Source organism: Loxodonta africana, chromosome 8, assembly GCF_030014295.1.
Source record: "Loxodonta africana isolate mLoxAfr1 chromosome 8, mLoxAfr1.hap2, whole genome shotgun sequence".
NCBI lineage: Eukaryota > Metazoa > Chordata > Mammalia > Proboscidea > Elephantidae > Loxodonta > Loxodonta africana.
Window position 1 is genome coordinate 86,925,968 of NC_087349.1, and position 23,660 is coordinate 86,949,627.

Here is a 23,660-nt window from a genome sequence, read left to right on the forward strand (position 1 = left end):
GAATTAGCACTTCTGGATTGGTGCTTAGGAGCCCTGTGGTAGCCTTGCTCCCACTTGCCTTTGGCTCCCAACTCTACATAGCGTACCTGGCCAAAGAGCCTTTTTTCTATGAATTTAGGACCCAGAATAGCAAAAGGACTGGGCCAGGGTAACACAGGGTTATGGATTGCATTGTGTCCTCCAAAAATGTGTGCCAGCTTGGCTAGGCCATGATTCCCAGTATTGTGTGGTTGTCCCCCATTTTGTGATCTGATGTGATTTTCCTGTGTGTTACAAATCCTAATCTCTGCCTCTGGTTAATGAGGCAAAATTAGGTTATGTTAAAGAGGATTAGGGTGGGATGCAACACCCTTACCGAGGTCACAGCCCCGATCTGATATAAGGGGAGTTTCCCTGTGATGTGGCCTGCATGACCTTTTATCCTACAGGAGATAGAAGGGAGCAGAGAGGGACCTCATACCACCAAGAAAGAAGAGCTGGGAGTGGAGGGCATGCTCTGGACCTGGGGTCCCTGTGCTGAGAAGCTCCTAGATGATGATAAGGACAAGGTTACCTTTCCCCCAGAGCGAACAGAGAGAGAAAGCCTTCCCCTAGAGCTGGCATCCTGAATTTGTACGTCTAGCCTCCTAGACTGTGAGAGAATAAATTTCTCTTTATTAAAGCCATCCACCTGTGATATTTCTATTATAGCAGCACGAGATGACTTAAGACACATAGTTTGGCAGCAGGGCCAATGCTAGTGCTCTGGTTTACCAGGTATTTTAAAGTTGAAGCCAAATTTACACAGGTGTCTACATTTGTCAGCTCACACAGTTAAGAGCTGTGCATTTTGGTGTGAGTAAATCCCACCTAAGAACTGTAAAATAATTATTTAGTGGGGAAGGGTGGTGGTATCCGGGACAAGGATAGGGAGATGTTGATGAGTGTTGAAACTGGGAGATGGGTACATGGAGGTTCACTGTACTGTTCTGTTTGCTTTATATGTGTTTGGAAAATTTTATAATAAGTACGAAAACACATGAGTTTTGCCAACAGTTAGCCTGTCCTGCCTGCTGGGGGAATCTAGCATTAGATAAACAGCCTTGCACTGCTCCCAGGCCCCTCAGCATGCGCCAGGCGCTTGCTTGCACAAGAAGCAGCTCCATCTCAAACCAAGGTCTGGGGCTTGGAGATCCTGTCCTTGGATGCTAGGTGTTAAGGCTCCTATTTGGAACCACTGGGTATTTTTGTACTTGACCTCTCCTGGTGAGCAGTCACATCGAGCATTGCTCTCTTGTATCTTAGCTCCAGCCACCTGCAGAATGCTTGCCAGTTTTTTGGCTGCCTCCCCCAGAGTCTTTCAAGACTGAGTTTAACCTTTATCACGTTTTACTATAGAAAGTTCCAAGCATCTATTAATAGTGGAGGGAATAGGATAACGAATCCCGCTGCCCCTGTTATCCAGCTTCAACAGTTACTATCTCATGGCCAATCTTGTTTCATCTATACTTCCCGCTCCCTACCCATCCCCATTATTTTGGAACAAACCCCAGACGTCATTTCTTAGGATTCTTGTGCCAGCCCTTTGCAGAGGCTTCACAGGCAGAAAAGCCCAGCATTGCTCCTTTCTTTCTCTTCTTTCATTGACTCAGAAAATTTTCTGAAAACGTTTCAGTATAGATCCCTGAAATAACCACAATAACCATTAGCACAAATTAACAGTACCTCTTTAATTATTATTAGATACCCAGTCATGTTCAAATCTCCCCAGTTATCTCATGAATAGTTTTTCAGGGTTGGTTTGTTCAAATCACATTCCAGACGAGATTCATGCCTTGCATTTTATCCAGCTGTTTTTGCTTGATAATGAAACGCTCAGACGGACAGGAACTTCATTTTATTTACATGGAGTCATCTCTTTCCACCACTGCTGCTTTAGTCTGTGTGACACAGTAGGAATCCACCCTCTGCAGTGGTAATAGCTGGGCTCCAGCAGAAAACAGAATCCACCCTAGATGCCTCAAATGAAGGGACTTGAGTGAGTGACATCTTACAGGAGGAGTAGACAAGGGATGTCAAGGTGTCCAGAGACTGCCGGTGGACAGGGGTGGAAAGAGTGTTGCCAGCACCCACTGACAGCTGGAGCCTTGGAGGAGGCTCCCAGGGGACCATGGGGAGATGCAGCCACCACCAGGGGTGCTGTGTCAAAGCCGAGGGAGTGGAAGGAAATGCCCTGGCCTCCTGTGCCCACCCTCCATCCCCTGTTCAAGCCTCTCTCTCATGAACCCTGCTGGAAGCCAGACAGCCCAGGCAACCCGAGAGTTTGCAGGGGCCAGCTTCTGGGGCACACACTAGGGGGTGTGTTATGGATTGAATTGTGTCCCCCCAAAATAGGTGTTGTAAATCCTAACTCCTGCACATGTGAGTGTAAACCCCTCTGGGAATCGGGTTTTCTTTGTTATGTTCATGAGGCCATGTGAGTATAGGGTATGTTTTAAACTAATCACTTTTGAGATACAAAAGGAGCAGATTAGGCAGAGAAGCAGACGCAGATGGAGAAAAGGTAGATGTCATGCCATGTGAAGATCACCAGGAACTGAGGACCAGAAGCTGAAGAGACAAGGACCTACCCTAAGAGCCAGCAGAGAGAAAAAGCCTTTCCCTAGAGCCAGCGCCTTGAATCTGGACTTCTAGCCTCCTAAACTGTGAAAAAATCTCTGTTCATTACAGCCACCCACTTGTGGTATTTCTGTTATGGCGGCACTAGGAAACGAAGACACGGGGCGAGGGTGGGGGTGGTTACACACTAACCCCAGTGGCTAAGAGCTAGCTATGAAATAACAATCCTGGCAATCAGTCCAGGTTCTATCATATACTAGCTGTGTGACCTAAGGCAAGTTGCTTAACCTCTCTGTGCCTCAGTTGCCTCCTCTGTAAGAGGGGATAATGACAGTACCTATGTTACAGGCATGCTCTGCAGCTTAAATGAGATAATGTGTATGGTGCCTGGCCTATGGTGCATGCATGATAAATGTGGACTATAATTACTATAAACTAGTGAAAAAAAAAATTTAAAAACCACCCAGGCCAGTCTGGGGACCATGGTTTCCAGGAACATCTAGGTCAATTGGCATAACAGAATTTGTTAAGAAAATCCCACTTTGGTGAGTGGTGCTTGGGGTCTTAAAAGCTTGTGAGCAGCCGTCTAAGATGCATCAATTGTCCCAACCTACCTGGAGCAAAGGAGAATGAAGAGCACCAAAGACTCAAGGAAAATATTAGCCCAAGAGACAAAACAGACCACATAAACCAGAGACTCCATCAGCCTAAGACCAGAAGAACTAGATGGTGTCTGGCTACCACCAACGACCACCCTGACAGGGAACACAGCAGAGAGTCCCTGACAGAGCAGGAGAAAAGTGGGGTGCAGAATTCAAATTCATGTAAAAAGACCAGACTTAATGGTCTGACTGAGACTGGAGAACCCCAGAAAACATGGCCCCCAGACTCTGTTAACTCAGAACTAAAACCATTCCCAAAGTCAACTCTTCAGACAGAGATTAGACTGAATTATAAGACATAAAATGACACTCATGAAGAGTGTGCTTCTTAGTTCAAGTAGATACATGAGACTAAATGGGCGGCTCCTGTCAGGAGGCGAAATGAGTAGGCAGAAGGGGACAGGAGCTGGTTGAATGGACACAGGAAATCTGGGGTGGAAAGGAGGGGTGTGCTTTCACATTATAGGGATAGCAACTAGGGTCACATAACAATGAATGTATAAATTTTTGTATGAGAAACTAACTTGAACTGTAAACTTCGACTTAAAGCACAATTTTAAAAAACCATCCAGGCAAAGGAGGACACAATCTCTCTTTATCTGTCAGCCTGTTTCTTTCTAGACCTGATGATTCCAGCTTGCCTCCAGCCTAGAGACAGGCCTCAAAATTCTCTGGCCTTCACCTCACTCCCCCTGATGTCATCCTTCTTCTAGGCACCACACCGTACTCTGTCCTTGAAGGTTCATCCAACCTAAAGGTCAAAGAAGGTCTCAGGCCTTACTCCCCCAAAGGAATAAATGAAAGGCACCAGCTAGGCCAGCTGGGACTGTTCACAAAGAGTGTTTTCAGGGGCAAACTCTCCCTCACATCATCCAGATCCATATGCGGCATAATAAGTACTGTACACATAGAAAGTATACTTGGGAATCATGTTGCCAGTTACTGGGGGCTTCAGACAGGCTGGCACTTTGGCAGAGACTTAGCAAGTAGAAAAGCTTGGCTTTGTTTCTTTCTTCCCTTTGCCTTACCTTCATCAACTCAGAAAACCTCCTTGCAAGGCTCTTCTCTGCTCCTTACACAGGTGACAAAGGTGACTAGCTAGAGAGCAGGTGTCCTAAGTTTACAGCCCAGTATGGTGATCTGCTCCCTAAAGATTACAGCCTATAAGACCCCATGGGTCACTATGAGTTGAAAATTGACTTGGCACATCTAACAATAGTAACAAAGGAAAGGGAAGACCCGAAAGGTAATTTTAGATAGAATAGGATTAAGCACTGTAGAGAAAACCTAGAAGCAAGGGGATTTTAGAGGCAGAGTTCAGTTTTGGCTAAGGGGCACAAGCTGGGTAGGTTTGGGGCCTAGAAGAGGATAGGGTGGGTTGATGTCTAGCAGAAGGGGGTGGCGGATGGGGAGGACTGTGGGCCTTCCGCAGGTGCTAGTTCTGTACAAGTCATAGGGCTTTAGTTGTGACTAAGTGTTCCAGCACACGAGTTTACAAAGGCTTTCTGTGGTTCATGGAAACTTTATTTCCATTACTGGATCCTTGCCCCACAAGGGTAAAAACCACCTACACACAAATAAAAGGTAACTTAATGATGGGTTTAACCTGTCCACTCTTTAAATGAAGAGCATAGTCCATAAACCTCCAGTACCCACAACAGTACTTGTAAAACACTTACACTCTATCTCTCAGTGCCATGCTGTTCAGTCAGGAAAAACAGGAAGAGAGCAAAAAGATAGTAATTACTGGCTACCAGGGGCTGCTATGGCTTTCTCTTGAAATTCTGATGGAGTTTTCAGTGATTAATCATTACTTAAAACTCTTCAGAATCAAAAAGCAGTAGAAAGGAGTAACTAACATTTATATAAAAAGAAAATTTTCTTTTCTTTTTTTATATAGCATCTTTAAATTCATGAAATGTTTTTCTTCAACTACTTTCTTAAAAAGTGAATTCTATAATATTACCCTCTCATTTCACAGACAGGAAAACTAAGGGTCGAAGAGGTTTAGAACTGGCCCAAGGTCACATAGCTGGTCAAGGTCACATAGCTGGTAGGCGTTGTGGTGATTGTTTGCCCGGGAGTCTATTCCAGCTCACAGTCGCCTCATCTGACAGAGTAGAACTGCCCCCAGGGGGATTCCCAATGCGGTGTGATGGATCGCTTTTAGGTGGTCATTCTTGCCATGGTCTTGTAACTCCCACCAAAAGACTGGGTGGGGGTATGCAAATGAGTTCCTGTGGCCCACCAAGGGGATTAGATAGCTTGCTAGTATAAATAAGGTACATGACACCCTTGTGGGGGTGGGACCATGCAAATAAATTATAGAACACTAACGAGGGGATTGATCAGTTTTGCCATCCTGCTAGGCTTAAAATGAGCCATCCCAGAAGTGGGAAGGGAGGGTCTCAACACCACCAAGAAAGAAGAGCCAGGAGGGGCGTGTGTCCTTTGGACCTGGAATTTCTGCTCTGAGAACCTTCTAGATCCAGGAGACAGAGAGGAGATGTAAAAGAGAAGACAGCGCAAGATGGCGGCAATCAGGAGACCAGTGCGAAGCATCTGAGGTGGAGTTCCCTGGCCCAGGGAGTGAGAAAGCTGAGCGCCTTCAGGCTTGAGGCTTACTGCCAGAGTGGGGTACCTCCAGGCACTTAATCGCCAGAGCTAAAAGAGCTTTGTAACACTTGCCGGAGCAGGGCAGAGGCCTGGCCAGGAGCCAGAGAGAGGTGTGCCTGTGGCCACAGCTGAGAGGCTGTCCTGATGGAGGAACTGTGCCCTGAGCACTCTTGAGCCTGTCTTGTAACTTGTTACTTTGCTAATAAACCCCATAATCATGAGTACTGTCTGTGAGTTCTGTGTGGCCATTGCAACAAATTATGGAACCCAGCAGAGAAGTAGAGAGTGCCGTGGGAGTGACGTTGGTGTCAGAATTGGTTAAAAAAAAAAGGGAGAGGGAGGAGCCATGTCTGATCTCCGCCCACATGGGAATCAGCCTTGGGCTGTTGATCTTGATTCCCCTTCCCCTTGTGAAATTAAAAAAAAAAAAAAAAATTTTTTTTTTTTTTTTTTTTTTTTTAATTGGAGGAGGTCAAATTCAGCTGCCAGGCCATTTTTACATCTAGGCTGTGATTTTTACAGGAGCAGAGCTTTTCTCCCTCTGGTGGCTGGTGGGTTTGAACCACTTACCTTCCAGTTAGCAGCCGAGCACTTAAGCATTTGCACCGGGAGGACTCCTGCCTGATAAGGGAAGGATGGATCTTTTTCCTCAGCCTCTTTGAACCTGAGCCCTCCTATCCAGGAGGTTTCTGTGGCACTTTGCGAACTGCAAATCATATTACAAATGTGGTAAGCCTTTTCATTTTCTAAATGTAAATATTATAATATTGAAACCCCCATCCCTCCCTGCCCAAAGATTCTGGTCTCCCCTCTCCCCCTCCAGGAGGTTTATCAGGGAATATCCTTTGGGATCAGCATGTGTGGAGGGAAGGGTAAGAAAGCAGGACTGGACAGAAGAAAAAGTCTAGCTGTGACGCAGGCCAACAAAACCGGAAGCTCTGGGCTAAAATGTCCTGTCAGAATTGTCCAATCTTAAGCCTTTTACCTTTCCTACCTGATCAGCTGTGGTCTGGGCATCCTGGGAAGGCCATAACCTTAGGGGAGGCTGCTCAGCAGATGAGGCATTCCTTGAGGGGCACAGCTGGTGGCTGTTCCCTGCACACCCCTGACAGCTGGTCTTGAAGGGTATCTGGGTGGTACATCTCACAATAACCTGGGGAAGGTTATTATTCTCACTCATCACTTCTTTGGATACATGCTCCTATAGGCTTCATAATAGGCTCTCAATAAATGATAGTTAAATGAATGAAAGAAGAACTATCTTAAACCAAAACCAAACCCATTGCCATGGAGTCGATTCTGACTCATAGCAACCCTATAGGTCAGAGTAGAATTGCCCCCAAAGAGTTTCCAAGGAGCACCTGGTGGATTCAAACTGACAACCTTTTGGTTAGCAGTTGTAGCTCTTCACCACTACATCACCAGGGTTTCCAAGAACTATTTTAGATGATATTTATTGAATACCTAAGGTTGTATGTAGTGATTAAGAGCTACGGCTGCCAACCAAAAGGTTGGCAGTTCGAATCTACCAGGCGCTCCTTGGAAAACTGTGGGGCAGTTCTACGCTGTTCTATAGGGTTGCTACGAGTCGGAATCCACTCAATGGCAACGAGTTTTTTTTTGTTAGGCTGCGCAAGTTTTTCCAGTCTGCCATCAAGATCCTTGATAATTATGCAGCAGCCTCCTTCTCTTTTCCCTGTAGCCTCATAGATGGGGTGGCCATATGGGACAGTCCTGATATATGTCCATTGCTCCACCTTAATTGTTAATAGCACCCTCTTACCCTCTCAAAAGTGTGCTGGTTTGGACGATAAATTATATGGGCACTTATTCATAGACCCTTGGGATGTCAGAGTTGGAAAGGAAACCAGGTAGGGTAGTCTTTGACTAACAGCAGCATTTCCTTCTGACGACTCCGTTGGAAGTCGTTTCTGATGTAAGTCAAATACCTCTGTTTTGTTTTTTTTTTTTTTAGTTTACTTTTCATTATTATTGCCTTTTGTTATCAGTATCTTTATTAATCTGATCTTTACTTGTCTTTGGAGGTTGGAAACATTATATATAAAAAAAACACACTAATTTGGTTCATTGTCAAATATATCACAAATTGGGGACTACCTGTACTCAGCACTGAAGGGATTTTCCCCAGGTCTCACTGTCTCTCTACCTGGATAAAAAGGAGGAGGAAATAAATGGTTATAGGCCTTGAGCGGGAAACCCTGGTGGCGTAGTGGTTAAATGCTATGGCTACTAACCAAAGGGTCGGCAGTTCAGATCCGCCAGGCGCTCCTTGGAAACTCTATGGGGCAGTTCTACTCTGTCCTATAGGGTCGCTATGAGTCGGAATCCACTCGACGGCACTGGGGTTTTTTTTTTTTTTTTTAAGGCCTTGAGCATTGTGCTCTTTTAAGAGCTATCTCTAAAGGGTTTCAAATTGACAACAGCAACTCAAAAGATTAGATAAGAAACTTAGGGGACAATGAGGTTATGTTAATGATGGAGGAACAACTTGGAAAGGAGGGTAAGAATGGTTGTACAATTTGAAGAAGGCAGTCAATGTCACTGAATTGTACATGTAGAAACTTTAATTGGTATGTGTTCTGCTGTATGCTCAACAACAAAAAATAAAAATAAACCATTACAGATGTTGGCTAGGTTGCAGTCATCTAAAGGCTTGATTGGGACTGGAGAATCCACTCCCAAGATGGATCATTCACATGGTAGTTGGCAAGAGGCCTTAGTTCCTCCTCACGTAGGCATCTCCAAAGGACTACTTGAATGTCCTTATAACATGAGAGAGAGCTTTCACCAGAGCAGGTGATCAGAGAGAGCAAGGAGGAAGCCACAATGCTTTTGATGACCTAGTCTTTTGAAGTCATATACTATACTGTCACTTTTACCATATTCTGTTTGTTAGAAGAAAGTCATGAACTTTAGCCCCTGCTTTTTTTTTTTTCAAGAGGAGGGGAGTTAAGATCTACCTCTTGAAGACAGGAGTACCGAATAATTTGTGGACATATTTTAAAATCACCTTAATGTTCAGTATCCATTTCTACTTTTAAAAAATATTCTTCGAGTATAAGAATAAATAGATCTTCCTACTGACAAATCCTCATATATTCTTGCATCCACCTTCTACTCATTACCTTGAAATAAAGGCTTTATTTTTCCTTCTTCCAAAATCAGCCCTGCCACTTGTACTTTGAAGTCCCTCCTCTGTTGCCTTCTAAAGGATGTTACTTTGCAGTTATCCTCTCTCCTGAATCATTCCCTTACCAACATGCTCTTGTATTTCACACCTTATACACAAGAAATTACTGCTCTGACCCATTTCACTGCTCAATTTCATAGCCAGATTTCTTGAAAGAATTTTGTTTCCAATTCGTCAGCTCCCGTTTACTCTTCAGTACAGTACCATTTGGCTCCTACCCGAAATTGCTTTTCTGAAGGTTACCAACAGCTTCCATATTGCCAATCAGTGGATACTTTTCTGTCCTTATGCAAACTCCAAGCAGCATTCAACACAATCAACCACTCCCTTCTTCTTGAAACACTCTTGGATTCTGGAGTACCACTGTTGCTGGTTTCCCGGGCACTTTACCCTCAGCCTGCTTTGCTGGCTTCTCCACCTGACCCTTCATGTCACAGTTATTTGGGAGTCAGTGCTGAGTCGAGTCCCCTTCTCCTTGCTCTGCATTCTCTGACTGGGTCTCTCATCAGTTCCCATGGATTTTTTTAAAAAATTTAGGTTGAAGTGTCCCTGGTTTATACCTCCAAATCAGACTTTTGCTCCAGACTCCATATTCTCAAACTCTACAGGTATGATTGATCTTTCTACTTGACTTGTCATGTCTCAAATTTAACATATCCAAAATGGAAGAATTGATGTTTCCCTGTGAACTGTTCACCCCTCAACTATCCACCAAGTTATTTATGCCAGAAATCTTCGAGTCATTCTTAATTCTGCCCTTTCCTTTATTCCTTATTTCCAGTCCCTCAACGAATCTGTCTGTGCTTTTTTTCCAAAATATTTCATGGATTTCTCCACTTCTGTTAAACAGCCACCCTTTTTTTCAGATTATCATCTAAATTATTGCCGTAGCCCCATAACTGATCTCATGTTCACTCTTGCGTCTCTGTGGAGACTGGATGGAAGGAGGTGAGTAAAAGTGAGTGATGTCACGCTACTACCAATCAGTGAAAAAAATGAGCAAAGGTCACCAACAGCTCACAGAAAAGGAAATATAGGCTGCTTTTAAACTTGTAAAAGATGTTCAGCCTCATTCATAATGAGAGAAATATAATTTAAAATTACAATGAGATATGGGTTTTCATCTATCAAATTGTCGATAAGAATTTAAATTGACACAAACTTTATTGAAGGGCTGTTGGGCCGTAACCATGGAAATAAAACCTTCATGTGTGTATTGACCCAGCAGAAATTCTAGGAATTTATCCAGCTTTCACATGCATGCAAAGAAGTATATATAAGGACATTTTAATATTGTTTGTTAAAAGAAAAGGTAGGAAACAAATATGCATCATTAAGGCACTGATTAAGTGCATTATGGTAACAGGCAAAGGGGGACAATATTTGGATATTAGGGATGCCTGGAATGCATCCTTTCGACATTCCTCCCCTCTTTTTTTCCCTTAGGTCTTAGCTAAAATATAACCTTCCCTTCCTTTCTCTCATCAGTCTTTGTAAAGTAGGTCCCCTATTTTCTCCTCTTTCACTTTCCATAACTTACTGTAACTCGCAGTTATTGTATTTATTAGTTCACTTGTATTTTTTCCTCCCTCTCCCTTTAGAATGTAAGTTCTGAAGGGCCAAGATCTGAATGTGTTTTTTCACTATTGTATCCTCAGCAACTGCTGTAGTAGTTGGCGCTCAGAATGTATTGTCTGAATGAATGAATGGAAAATGTATCTCAGAAGTCAGCACGCCATGCTTAGTCGTAAAACATTGAAAGTATTCCCATTAATCTCACGAGGAAGATAAGAATGTCAGGTTATCACCATTATCACTTGACAGTATTCTGGAAGCATAACCAAAGAATCGGACAAAAAAGTGAAATATGAAATTAAAATGTAAAGGAAGGAGGTGAAAATAATTATTAAAACAATTGATATGACTTTGGGGAAACAATTAGGTAAGAGAAAATAAAATGGAAGAAAAACTCTTCTAGGTTAACCCTTTGCTGTTACTTTAGCCAAAGTGACTTTGCTACACAGCAATTTTAAGTTACAAGAGTAGTATTTATGTCCTTTACACAGATTTACCAGTTGTTTATATTTTTTGCCCCATTTGATTTATTTCTATAAATCTATAAGGATCCCTGGTGGTGCAACGCTTAAATGGTTAAATGCTCAGCTGCTAACTAAAAGGTTGGCAGTTTGAAATCACCCAGTGGTTCTCTGGGAAAAAAACTTGACAGTCTTGCTTCCTTAAGGATTATAGCCTAGGAAACCCTATGAGGCAATTCTGCTCTGTTGCATGGGGTTGCTTTGAATTGAAATCGACTTGATGTCACTCAACGACACATTTATAACTACTTCTTTGTATATACATATATAGGTTCTTGGATGGTACAATTTTTAGTTTGTGCCTGGCTGCTAACCAAAAGGTTGGGTGGTTCAAATCCACTCAGTGACACTGCAGAAGAAAAGCCTGACAGTCTACTTACTTACGATTGAATCCAGGGGGACATCTAGCTCAACTGGCAATAACATAGTTTACAAGGAAAATGTTCTACATCCTACTTTGGTGAGTAGCATCTGGGTCTTAAAAGCTTGTGAGTGGCCATGTGAGATATGTCTACTGGTCCCACCCCATCTGGAGCAAGGGAGAATGAAGAAAACCAAAAACACAAGGGAAAATTAGTCCAAAGGACTAATGGAACACAACTACCACAGCCTCCAGCACAACTACATGGTGCCTGGCTACCACCACCAACTGCTCTGACAGGGATCACAATAGAGGTTCCCAGACAGAGCTGGAGAAAAATGTAGAACAAGATTGAAACTTAGAAAAAAAAGACCAAACTTACTGGTCTGACAGAGACTGGAGAAACCCCAAGAGTATGGCCCCTGGAAACCTATTTAACTTAGTACTGAAGTCACTCCTGAGGGTCACCCTTCAGCCAAAGATCAGACAGGCCCATAAAACAAAAAAATACACGTAGGTCAACCATGTATACAAGAATAAATGGGCACACCAGCCCAGGGGCAAGGACAAGAAGGCAGAAGGGGACAGGAAAGCCGGGAAAATGGAAATGGGAAACCCAAGGTCAGGAAGGGGAGTGTTGACACATCACGGGGTTGGCAACGAATGCCACAAAACAATACATGTATTGTTTAATGAGAAACTAATTGGCCCTGTAAACCTTCACCTAAACCACACATGCATACATACACACACACAAACCAAAGACTGCAGCCATTGAAAACTCTATGGAGCACAGTTCTACTCTGACACACATGGGCTCTTATGAGTTGGAATCGACCCAGTGACAGTGGATTTGGTTTTTATACATGTATGTGTCCCCAACTTACGATGGGGTTCCGTTCCCATGACTCCGTTTTAAGTTAGTTCTAATGTGAGTCAAATAGCTCTGTATTTATTTATTAGATTTCATTATTATTGCCTTTTATTGTCAGGGTCTTTATAAATCCAATCTTTGAACATCTGCAGGTGGACATCTGAGAATGATAACAGCAAATTATGTGCCGCAAAGTTGTATGTAGTACATATTAGTAACAGTAAGATGTACAAAAAAAGAAAAAAATTGAACTGCTATTCATCTTAAATACATTGTGAGCCAGGGACTACCTGTATATGTGTGTGTGTGTGCATGTGCACACACACATACACACCAAAAAAAAACCGTTGCCTTTGAGTCGATTCCAACTCGTAGCGACCCTATAGGACAGAGTAGAACTGCCCCATATGGTTTCCAAGGAATGGCTGGTGGACTTGAACTGCCGCTGGGGATTCAAACTACCAACCTTTCAGATAGCAGCCACATTCTTAACCACTGTGCCACACATACACACACATATATGTAATTTTTTTTTGTTTTGAAACATTTAAGAGTGAATCAGAGCTTTGTCTCCCTTGATCCCTAAATACTTTTGTGTGTATTTCCTAAGAACAAAGATTTTCTTTTCTGTAGCCAGTGATCAGGAAATTTAGCATTACTATAAAAGGAGCAGTGGTGGCGCAATGGTTAAGTGCTCAGCTGCTCACTGAGAGGTTGGCAGTTTGAACTCCCATTGGCTCCACAGAAGAGAGGACCTGGTGTACTCTGGTCATACACCATTTCCCTGATACCCTCAGTCCTCCTCCTAAGTTTTTAGGCAGACCACCTTACATACCTTTCATTACCAAACTTCATTGTTGTTAATTGCCATCAAATTGATTCCAACTCATGGCGACCCCAAGTGTGCAGAGTAGAGCTACTCCATAGGGTCTTCAAGGCTGTGACCTTTGGAAGCAGATCACCACGTCTTATTTCTAAGACCTTTTGTTGGTAGTCCAGCAGCTAACCATTTGTGCCACCCAGGGATTCCACCAGACTTCATTATATACTAAAAATTTTCCCCACGATAAAACCTTCCCAGGCTGATGTTTACGTGGTCAATTTCCTTGTGGGTTTGCTCTCGTCCTGTATTAGCCCCATGGATCCATATGTTGCTTATTTGTGTAAAGTTAAAGGTAACATATTCTCATGTGTGCAAGTTCATGTGTGTTGTATTAACTCACATAATGCAGATTACTTCAGCAAGCCTTGCTTCATGGCGCTAAGCTAGATCATGGGATACAGAGATCAAAAGTTTCTCTGCCCACCAAAAGCAAATTTGCAAACAAAGTTAGCTGCCTCAGGAATCCAGAATTTAAAATTTGATTATCTTCAGGTTGACAAAAGAAATTTTGCCTTGGCAAAAGACGAAGGACAAAGAGTGGTTCCCTTTTCCTTCCTTCCCCAAATACTGGTAGGAATCAGCACTGTAATTGCAGGAAAGAACAAGACTGCGGCATCCCCATCCCATCATAAGTAGGATCCCTACCAAAGACTTAGGGTGCTGTTTCTAGGAGCTGATCCATTCAACACATATTTACTAAGGGTCTGGCAGTGGGCATACAGTGGTGAACACAGTAAACAGTCACTGCCCTCAGAAAATTTAACATTCTAATGGGACATACAGCAAATAAATATGGTACTAGATCGGTCGATGCTAAATGCAGTGGAAAAAAAAAAGCAAGATAAGGAAGATGGATGCTGATGGAAGAGATGCTTTTTTTATACAGAGTGGTTAAGAAACTGAGATGGTCGTGTTTGGATAAAGACCTGAAAGAAGCCGCAAAGGGGTGGAGGGGTACAGAGGAAACCTTTACAGGGAAAGGAACCAAAAAAAACCCCAGTGTTCCGACTCATAGCGAGCAGCTAAAAAAGCCGAGGTGGATGAGAGAGCCCAGAGTGCCAGAGGACTGAGCTTTGGGGCGTTGCTATGTGTAGACATCAGGAAAATGAAGAATCAGCAAAAGAAAAGTGATTGGTGAGGTAGGAGAAGAATGAAGAGAGGTGCTTGGATGCCAGGTGAAGACTTTTCAGGAAGAGGGAGTAACCTAAGACAAATGATGCTGATAGGTTGAGTAAGATGAGGTTTTGGTGAGGGCAAGATTGTGGGAGAGCTTGAGGAGCTGTCTTGCGTAGGATGGTGGAGACAAATTCTCATGGGAATAGGTTCAAGAGAGAATACTCTGAGTCCAGGTAACTCTTTGGAGGATTTTGCTCTGAAGGGGAGCAGAATAGTGGGACAGGATCTAAAGAACAAAGCAGAATCAACAGAAGAGTTTTTTTAAATGGGAGATACTGTTGTAGGTATTAGTAGACTGATGGCAATTATCTGATAGCAACAATTGTTGGTACAGAAAAGAGGGTCGAGGAGTAGGGCTGGGTTTCCGTGCACAAATGGGACAGATGGATTGAGCTCAGAACAAGGCAGTCATCCACAGTGTGATGGAGGAAGGCTAAGTGTGTCATGGAGTTGTATTTGTTAGCTGTCATCTAGTCACATACCACCTCCACTGTCTTAGTCATCAGTGCTGCTATAACAAATGCCACAAGTGGGTGGTTTTAACAAACAAGAGTTTATTCTCTCACAGTTCAGGAGTCTAGAAGTCCGAATTCAGGGTGCCAGCTCCAGGGGAAGGCTTTTTCTCTATTGGCTCTGGGGGAAGGTCCTTGTCATCAATCTTCCCCTGCTCTGGGAGCTTCTGCACAAAGGGACCCCAGGTCCAAAGGATGCACCATGCTCCAGGTGCTACATTCTTGATGATACGAGGTCCCCAACTCTCCCTTCCCTTTTATCTCTTGTAAGATAAAAGGTGTGATGCAGGCCACACCCTAGGGAAGCTCCCTTTAAATTGAATCTGGGATGTGACCTGAGTAAGGCTGTTGCATCCCACCCTAATCCTCTCTAACATAACCTAATCTTGCCTCATTGACCACAGGCAGAGATTAGGATTTACAACACATAGGAAAATTACATCAATCACAAAATGAAGGACAACCACACAATACTGGGAATCATGGCCTAACCAAGTTGACATATTTTTGGGGAACACAGTTCAGTCCATGACACCCACTTAAGGGGGACCCCATGCACAATGGGGTGAAATGCAGCCCGGTCCTGCCCCCATCCCCATGTTGGTTGGGGGTTATAACGAAGCATTGTGATCCATAGGGTTTTCACTGGCTGATTTTCAGAAGTAGATCACCAGGCCTTTATTCCTTGTCAGTCTTAGTCTGGAAGCTCTACTGAAACCTGTTCAGCACCACAGCAACACTCAGGCCTCCACTGACAGACAAGTGGTGGGTATACATGAAGTGCAGTGGCCAGGAATCAAACCCAGGTCTTCTGCATGAAAGGCAAGAATTCTACCACTGGACCACCACTGCCCTTGCATCAGAGCTAGGTACAGTCTAACAGAGAAACAAGTAAAAAACCGGGTGGGCCACCAGGACATCAGCTGCCTTTCTCCGCTTTTGCTTTGATTTACCCCCTTGCTTTTGGCATCTAGATTTCCATTTTTGACCTTCATTTTTTTTTTTTGTAAGGTTAGCATTTCTGTGGTTAGAGTAGCAGTAGCGTTGTTGTCCTTGGGTTGGTCCAGTGCACAGTGTTGCTGAATTCAGAAATTAAAAATAGATCCTTTGAAAGAGTTTGAGAAGCCTTGATGTTGGAGGGGGAGAAACAACTTCACACAGAGCTTTTTTTTTTTTCTAATAACTTTATTACATACGAGCAAAAACATTCCAAATATCCTGCTGGCTTTTATTTTTCCCATTGTTTAAAGACCAGTATTGTTTAAATATGTCCCCTTGTTTTCATATGTTTTTCAGAGTTTGACTCTATACACCTCACAGGGCTTGTTTTACATATATGATCAGGATTAAATGGTTCTTGGTACTGTATTCATTTTTGTGGCTGATTTGTGTGATGGCTCCTTGAGCTGGTCTTTGGTGAACATCTTTTATTTGTGATGAGACAACAATGCTATCAAACAGCTCTTCAACAATTGTACTGAAACATTCTTGTTGGTTCAGGGCTACTGCAGCCTGTAGCTCAATCTCCAGGGCCTGAAAAATTTGCTTCAGTTCATTCACCTCAGTCTTAGCGGAATTGGATGCATCCATCAGCAGCAGTGAAAATCTTCTGTTTTAACACTTCGCTTTTTGTCTGATGTTCTTAGCCGCTAGTTTCACGTTGTCAGTCTGTTGCAAGAAGCTGGTGTTATTCATGGTTGCATCTGAAAGCTTGTTTTTAAGTTCCTCAATTATCTGGAAATACTTCTTGTAGTCCTGGTTTTTCTCCTTGACCATTATTAGCCCCAGGCCCAAATTTCTTAAACCGTCCTTTGATTTTAGATTCATGTGCACTGTTTGCCTGCTCCAGCGCCCGCACCTTGTCCAGGTAAACTGCCAGACAGCCATCTAGGTTTTGCATTGTGTCCTTGTCATTACCAGAGAGAAGCCCATTCTCACTTTCTCCCAAGTTTGTACCCCCAAAGTTAGTGGAAAAACCTCCACCTCAGAAGCCACCTAAACCACAGTTTTTCCCTACAGTTCTTCGTTTTCCATGGCAGACCGTAATTGCCATAGACTTGATTCGAGGGCAGAGTGCGGCATGATGTAAACCTTCAACTCTGCAGAGCCCAGAGCCTTCAAGGAGAGTGTTCAGGTTGTTGTCCATGAGGAAGTCTTTTTATAGCTGGTAAAGTGGGTGGTTCATCTCTGATCTAATCACTTTAAGGACTTTCAATGGCATCTGTAATACTAAATTATTTTTACTGATTATTAAACTTGGTAGAGTGTCTTACTTATTTAAAGGCACAGAAGATGCCTTCAAGTATTTATTATCTCACACTGCAGGGATGAAGCAGATAATATAAATATACCATGTAAACATGGTATCAGCCTAGTTAAGTTTATATTCTCCTTTACGGAATTTCTGCCTTCATACATTTTCAACCATATCAATGGTTGTGCTTATAATAGTTTATTTTCCCTTGGAATTATATCATGAATAGGCCTTTTTTTTTTTTTCCCAGATGTAGCAATATGATACCAATTCTAGGGATTTCTGGTGAAATAACAGAAAGGGGCGGATCCTTAGCTTATGTAGCTTGGACATTAAATATTGGGAGTATTTAAGATTTAAATGTAGAAAGAGAAAATGGTAGTGATAACGTTAATATTCTTCTGGTATTTATTTTTTAATTTTTAAAAAGTTTTTATTGTACTTTAAGTGAAAATTTACACAGAAAGTCAGTCTTTCATACAAAAACTTATATACACCTTGCTATATACTCCTGGTTGCTCTTCCCCTAATCAGACAGCACACGCCTTCTCTCCACCCTGTATTCCCATCCATTCAGCCAGCTTCTGACCTCCTCTGCATTCTCATCTTCCCTCCAGACAGGAGCTGCCCACATAGTCTCATGTGTCTACTTGACCCAAGAAGCTCACTCCTTACCAGTATCGTTTTCTATCTTCTAGTCCAGTCTCACAGCCTGTCTGAAGAGTTGGCTTTAGGAATGGTTCCAGGCTTGGGCTAACAGGAGGTCTGGGGACCATGACCTCCGGGGTCATTCTAGTCTCAGTCAGACCATTAAGTCTGGTCTATTTATGAGAATTTGAGGTATGCATTCCACTACTCTTTTGCTTCATCAGGATTCTGTGTTGTGTTCCCTGTCAGGGCAGTCATCAGTTGTAGCCAGATACCATCTAGTTCTTCTGGTCTCAGGCCGATGTAGTCTCTGATTTATGTGGCCCTTTCTGTCTCTTGGGCTCATAATTACCTTGTGTCTTTGATGTTCTTCATTCTACTTTGCTCCAGGTGGGTTGAGACCAATTGATGAAGCTTAGATGGCTGCTTGCTAGCTTTTAAGCATCTTTTGATTTCTTGACTGCTGCTTCCACGAGCATTGATTGTGGAGCCAAGAAAAATGAAGTCCTTGACAATTTCAGTCTCTTCTCCATTTATCATGATGTTCCTTATTGGTCTAGATGTGAGGGTTTTTTTGTTTTTTTTTTTAATAATTTTTATTGTGCTTTAAGTGAAAGTTTACAAATCAAGTCAGTCTGTCACATATAAGCTTATATACACCTTACTACATACTCCCATTTACTCTCCCCGTGATGAGTCAGACCGCTCCCTCCTTCCAGTCTCTCCTTTCGTGACCGTTTTGCCAGTTTCTAACCCTCTCTACCCTCCCATTTCCCCTCCAGACAGGAGATGCCAACACAGTCTCAGGTGTCCACCTAATACAAGTAGCTCACTCTTCCTCAGCATCTCTGTCCAGCCCATTGTCCAGTCCCTTCCATGTCTGATGAGTTGTCTTCGGGGCCAACAGAAGGTTTGGGGACCATGTCCGCTGGGATTCTTCTAGTCTCAGTCAGACCATTAAGTCTGGTCTTTTTATGAGAATTTGGGGTCTGCATCCCACTGTTCTCCTGCTCCCTCAGGGGTTCTCTCACACAGAGCTTTTAATGTCATAATTGACTATATCAGTATATGCCTGCTAAATAGTGACTATTTGAGTGTCTAGAGGACTTCCCTAGCCTTTTAATCACTCAAGTCTTTCTTCGGTTAAAGTAAATTAAAAGTTAAAAAAAGTCATCGGTGTAAGTTAGCATGGTTCAAAATATCTGTGGAGATGTTAAAGCTTTGGTGTTTATTTTTTCAAAATAAAAATATCTTTTTCCTGACTGTAGAACGAATACGTGCTTGTCGTAAAGTATTCAAACAAGGCAGAAGCGCAGAAAGTGGAAGCCTGCTCTTTGTATTTACACTGCCCATACCCATCCCACCTTCAGAGAGTACCACAATTAATGATTTGTAATAATACCTTCCAGATTTTTCTATGTAGGCTCTGTGTTTTCTTCCAGCTTAGGAGTTTGATCTGATTTCAGCAGGACACTAAATAAAAACTCCCTGCTGGCAACATTGATGTCCAAATCCAATCAAATTTATAAGTATTTTAAATGCAGATGCCTTGTAAATGCATATAATTTAAATTATGCAGATTAGAATGACCTGTCTCAGTGAGTACTTAACAAGGTCAGGATATGAAACTGACCTTTTGTTTAGGAGCTAAATGTTTCTTTGGTACTGAATTAATGAAATGCCTGTTGGCTTTTGACTTTTGACTTGGTTTTCATAATCATTGAGCAGTAAGTACAGAGCAGCTTTAAAGGTTATTGGACGAAATGTGGATTTCTAGTTAGCATATTTTTCTGGTGCTTTTATAGGAGATTGAGGTACTGAGAGAGAGGCTTGAAGCTGCTGGGGGTTACAGTTCCCAGCATGAGGAAAATCAGCAAAGGGTGTCAGTTCAGGAGGAATCACTACAGCAGAATAATGAAGATGAGAATAACATAGCAGAGAAACCTGACAAGGAATCTGAAAAGAGCAATGAATCTAGAAGTGAGGTAAGCATGCTGGAATATTCTAGTCATGCCACTTTGACTATAACGTAGATTTTGTGGTTTTGACAATTTGTGCTGAGAATGAATTTTGCATGTAAGTGTGCCCTACTGTAAGCAAATTTGATATATGAAAATACATATTTTGTTTTAAATGTGGGGGTGGCTGTTTGGTTTACAAAGGAGTCAGTCCATAGAATTATCTCCAGTTAAACTCAAGTTAGATATATCTCCAGGAACTTGCTGGCAAGTTTTGTGAGTTGTGTTTGCCATGGCAAGGGATAGAGATGACTGGCATCCCAAGCCCGAAAATCCTCAGCCAGCTACCTACCGGAGCAGCCAGGCTGGCCAGTTCCAGGGGTGTGAGCAGAGGACCCTACAGGCAACGTCTGGGGCTTGGGCCCAAATCCTCACTCAGTCTCCCAGTGCGCCAAGCTACAATAACCCATTGGGTGTCCAGGCGGCCATTTTGTACCTCTGGCCTAGACTAAGGTCAAGGACCACCTCTGCAGCCTCTCAAGTGTCTAGCCTTCCTATTCAGTGGTGAAAAGAGGTATAGAAAGATGAACTTCAGGCATTAGTGGGTTGAACGGTTGTTGTTGAATGCTGTCAAGTCAGTTTGAACTCACAGCGACCCCATGTGACAGGGTAGAGCTGCCCCCTAGGGTTTTCTTAGCCGTAATCTTTACAGAAGCAGACCACTGAGTCTATCTCCCACAGAGCAGCTGGGTGGGTTTGAACCAACGACCTTCTGATTAGAAACCGAGTGCTTAATCATTGGCACCACCAGGGCTCCTTGGGTTGAATGGTATCCTCCCTCCCACCCCAAAAATATGTCTACTTGGAACCTGTGAATGTGACTTTATTTGCAATGAAAGTCTCTGCCAGTATAATTAAGGATCTCGAGATTAGGTCATCCTGGATTATCAGGATGGGCCCTAAATCCAGTGACAAACATCCTTATAAGAGAAAGGCACAGGAAGATTTGAGGCACACAGAGAAGATGATGTAAAGATGGAAGCAGAGATTGGAGTGATGTGGCCACAAGCCTAGGAAGCCAAGGAATGCCAGCAGCCACCAGAAACTGGAAGAAAGGGAGGATTCTCCCCTAGCGCCTTCAGAGCGAATGTGGCCCTGCTGATGCCTGGGTTTTGGACTTACGGCGTCCAAAGTGTGAAAGCATTTTAAATCACCATGTTTGTGGTGCTTTGTTGCGGCAGCCACAGGAAGCTGATACGCAGATGGATTCTTTCTGCAGCCTGTGCGCCTCTTTTTTCACCTGGCCACATCCTGCCATCCCACAGGCCTGCCCACAAGTATTCCAGAGACAGGCCTAGGGTCCCATAGACACTTCCACGTGAAAGGCACACCTTTATAATCTGGCCCAGGGAGTGCTCTCAGCCATGGCCTTCTTCAGCACGCCCCCTCCCTGTGAGGTGGGGCTTGCGTGCTGTGCCTTGAAGACCCTCAAAGGATGGAAAGTGGCCTGTGTTGGCCCTCCTCAGTCAGCCCATCATGAGGAACGTGTATGTGCATCAAGGGGCAGTCATTTGAATAAGGAGATATTGCATGGTTTAAAATTGGAAAAAGTATGTGGTTGGGTTATATTTTTCCACATGACTTATTCAATCTATATGCTGAACAAATAATCCAGCAAGCTGGGCTATATGAAGAATGCAGCATCAGGATTGAAGGAAGACTCCAGTTAACAACCTGAGATATGTAGATGACACAACCTTGCTTGCCGAAAGTAAAGAGGACTTGAAGTACTGGTAACTACAGTCTTCAGTATGGAAGAACATGAAAATCCTTAGAACTGGACCAATAAATAACATCATGATAAATGGCAAAGAAATTGAAATTGTCGAGAATTTCATTCCTCTTGGATCAATAGTCAGTGCCCATAGAAGCAGCAATCAGGAAATCAAAAGATGTATTACGCTGGGCAAATCTGCAAAAGACCTCTTTTAAGTGTTAAAAAACAAAGGTGTCACTTTGATGACTAAGGTGTGCCTGACCCAAGCCATGGTCTTTTCAGCCACCTCATATGCATGCAAAAGCCAGGCAATGACAAAGGAAAACCGAAGAACTGACACATTTGAGTAGTGGTTTTGGCTAAGTATATTAAATATACCATGGACTGCCAGAAGAATGAACAAATCTGTCTGGGAGGAAGTACAGCCAGAATGCTCATTAAAAGTGAGAAAGGTGAGACTTAGTCTTGCTTACTTTGGACATGTCATCAGGGGAGACAATTAATCACTGGAGAAAAGACATCACACTTGGTACGGGGTCAGTGCGAAAGAGGTGGACCTTCAGTAAGATGGACTGGCACGGTGGCTGCAGCCGTGGCCTGAAAATAGCCATGATTATGAGGATGGCACAGGACGGGGCAATGTTACGTTGTTAAATATACTGTCACTATGAGACCCTCTCTGAAAGGAATTTTCAGAAGAGTGATTTCAACAAGAAACCAATTTCTGAAGTAGGAGTGAAATATAAGAATGATGAATAAGGAAGTTGGTAAGACATTTTGGTAAGTTCTGGGCTGCTAACTGAAAGGTTGACAGTTCAACTCACCTAGCAGCTCTGGGGGAGAAAGACCTGGCAATCTGCTTCTGTAAATATTACAGCCAAGAAAATCCTATTGGGCACTTCTCTGTCACATGCCACGAGTCGGACGTGACAGCACCCAACAAAAACAGTAAGTACTGACTATAAAAATTTCATAATTTTGTAACCAATTGGGAGGGGCATCTGTGGAGGGGCAAAATACAGAACTAAAAATATTACCCAGAAATTGTAAGTTAGAGCAGGAGTGAATGAGGAGTTTGGAGTTGAGGGTCCTTGTTTAGGAAGGAGATAGAGATATTAACTTTTGACTTTATGCATGTTAAAATACTAACAGTACTAAAAGAGAAATAGAAAGTAAAACTTCCGAGGGGAAAAACAGGGATAAAAATCCAGCATGTAAGTAAGACCTGGTTATCTTTAAAGATTAATTTATCTGAAGAATGACATGCATTTTTGTGTTCTTCTTCAGAGACATCTAAATGTGACAGACACATCTTTTTGTCTACAAGATTTATTTCAGTTGCTTTCATCACACCCTGAACATTCTTCACTGGAGGTAACTGGAACCTTGGCTGTCTGTTATCCTTATGGGAACACATCTGCACTGACCTCTCTGAATAAATGCTTTTACTTTGATGACATAGCAGTTTACACTAATATTTATAATGATATTTAATGTCAAGTGCATTATTTAAGCATATAGACTTGTACATTTTTGTAGAAAATGGAGAACTAAGTATTTATACCTTTTCCTTCTCTCAAATAATAATCAAAGGTATAATCAAATCTAGACCGTTCGTATTGAAGCACAATAGCAGTAAACATTTGACAAACTAAGGCATAGCTTTATTTTTCCGGTAGCTTTTTTGTCTTCATTATAGTTTATTACACACAGTGAGATACTGATGGATTTAGATAGTGATATTTTAAGATTTTAAGTGTGCATGCTAATTATTCTTCCTGAAAAAACTATGTTCCTTTAAGGAAAGTTTGCTGACCCGACAGAGGTAAACTGAAAATTCTCCTTCATAAATATTTTTTAGAAATAACAAATAGACCTCTCAATTTCTACAATAAAGCTTGCTGAAATTATGATTGGTATTCTGTTGATCTGTAGATGAATTTAGAGAGAATTGACATCTTAACAATATTGAACCATTCAATCCACTTATTTAATAGCAAAGTGAGACCAGCTTTTATACTCACCTGATTAAGT

The 23,660-nt window shown here is 42.6% G+C and overlaps 1 protein-coding gene across 2 annotated transcripts in view; it reads left to right on the forward strand.

The window, feature by feature from the left end:
• Positions 1–23,660, forward strand: part of NFE2L3 (NFE2 like bZIP transcription factor 3) — a 38,359-nt gene that overhangs the window by 11,801 nt on the left and 2,898 nt on the right. Inside the window, exons 2-3 of one of the 2 annotated variants that reach the window (XM_003406933.4) lie at positions 19,697–19,876; positions 22,914–23,000. In XM_003406933.4, the coding sequence (XP_003406981.2) occupies positions 19,697–19,876; positions 22,914–23,000 (267 nt within the window). The remainder of the gene's footprint in view (positions 1–19,696; positions 19,877–22,913; positions 23,001–23,660) is intronic. The other variant, XM_064290097.1, reaches the window with a different exon arrangement.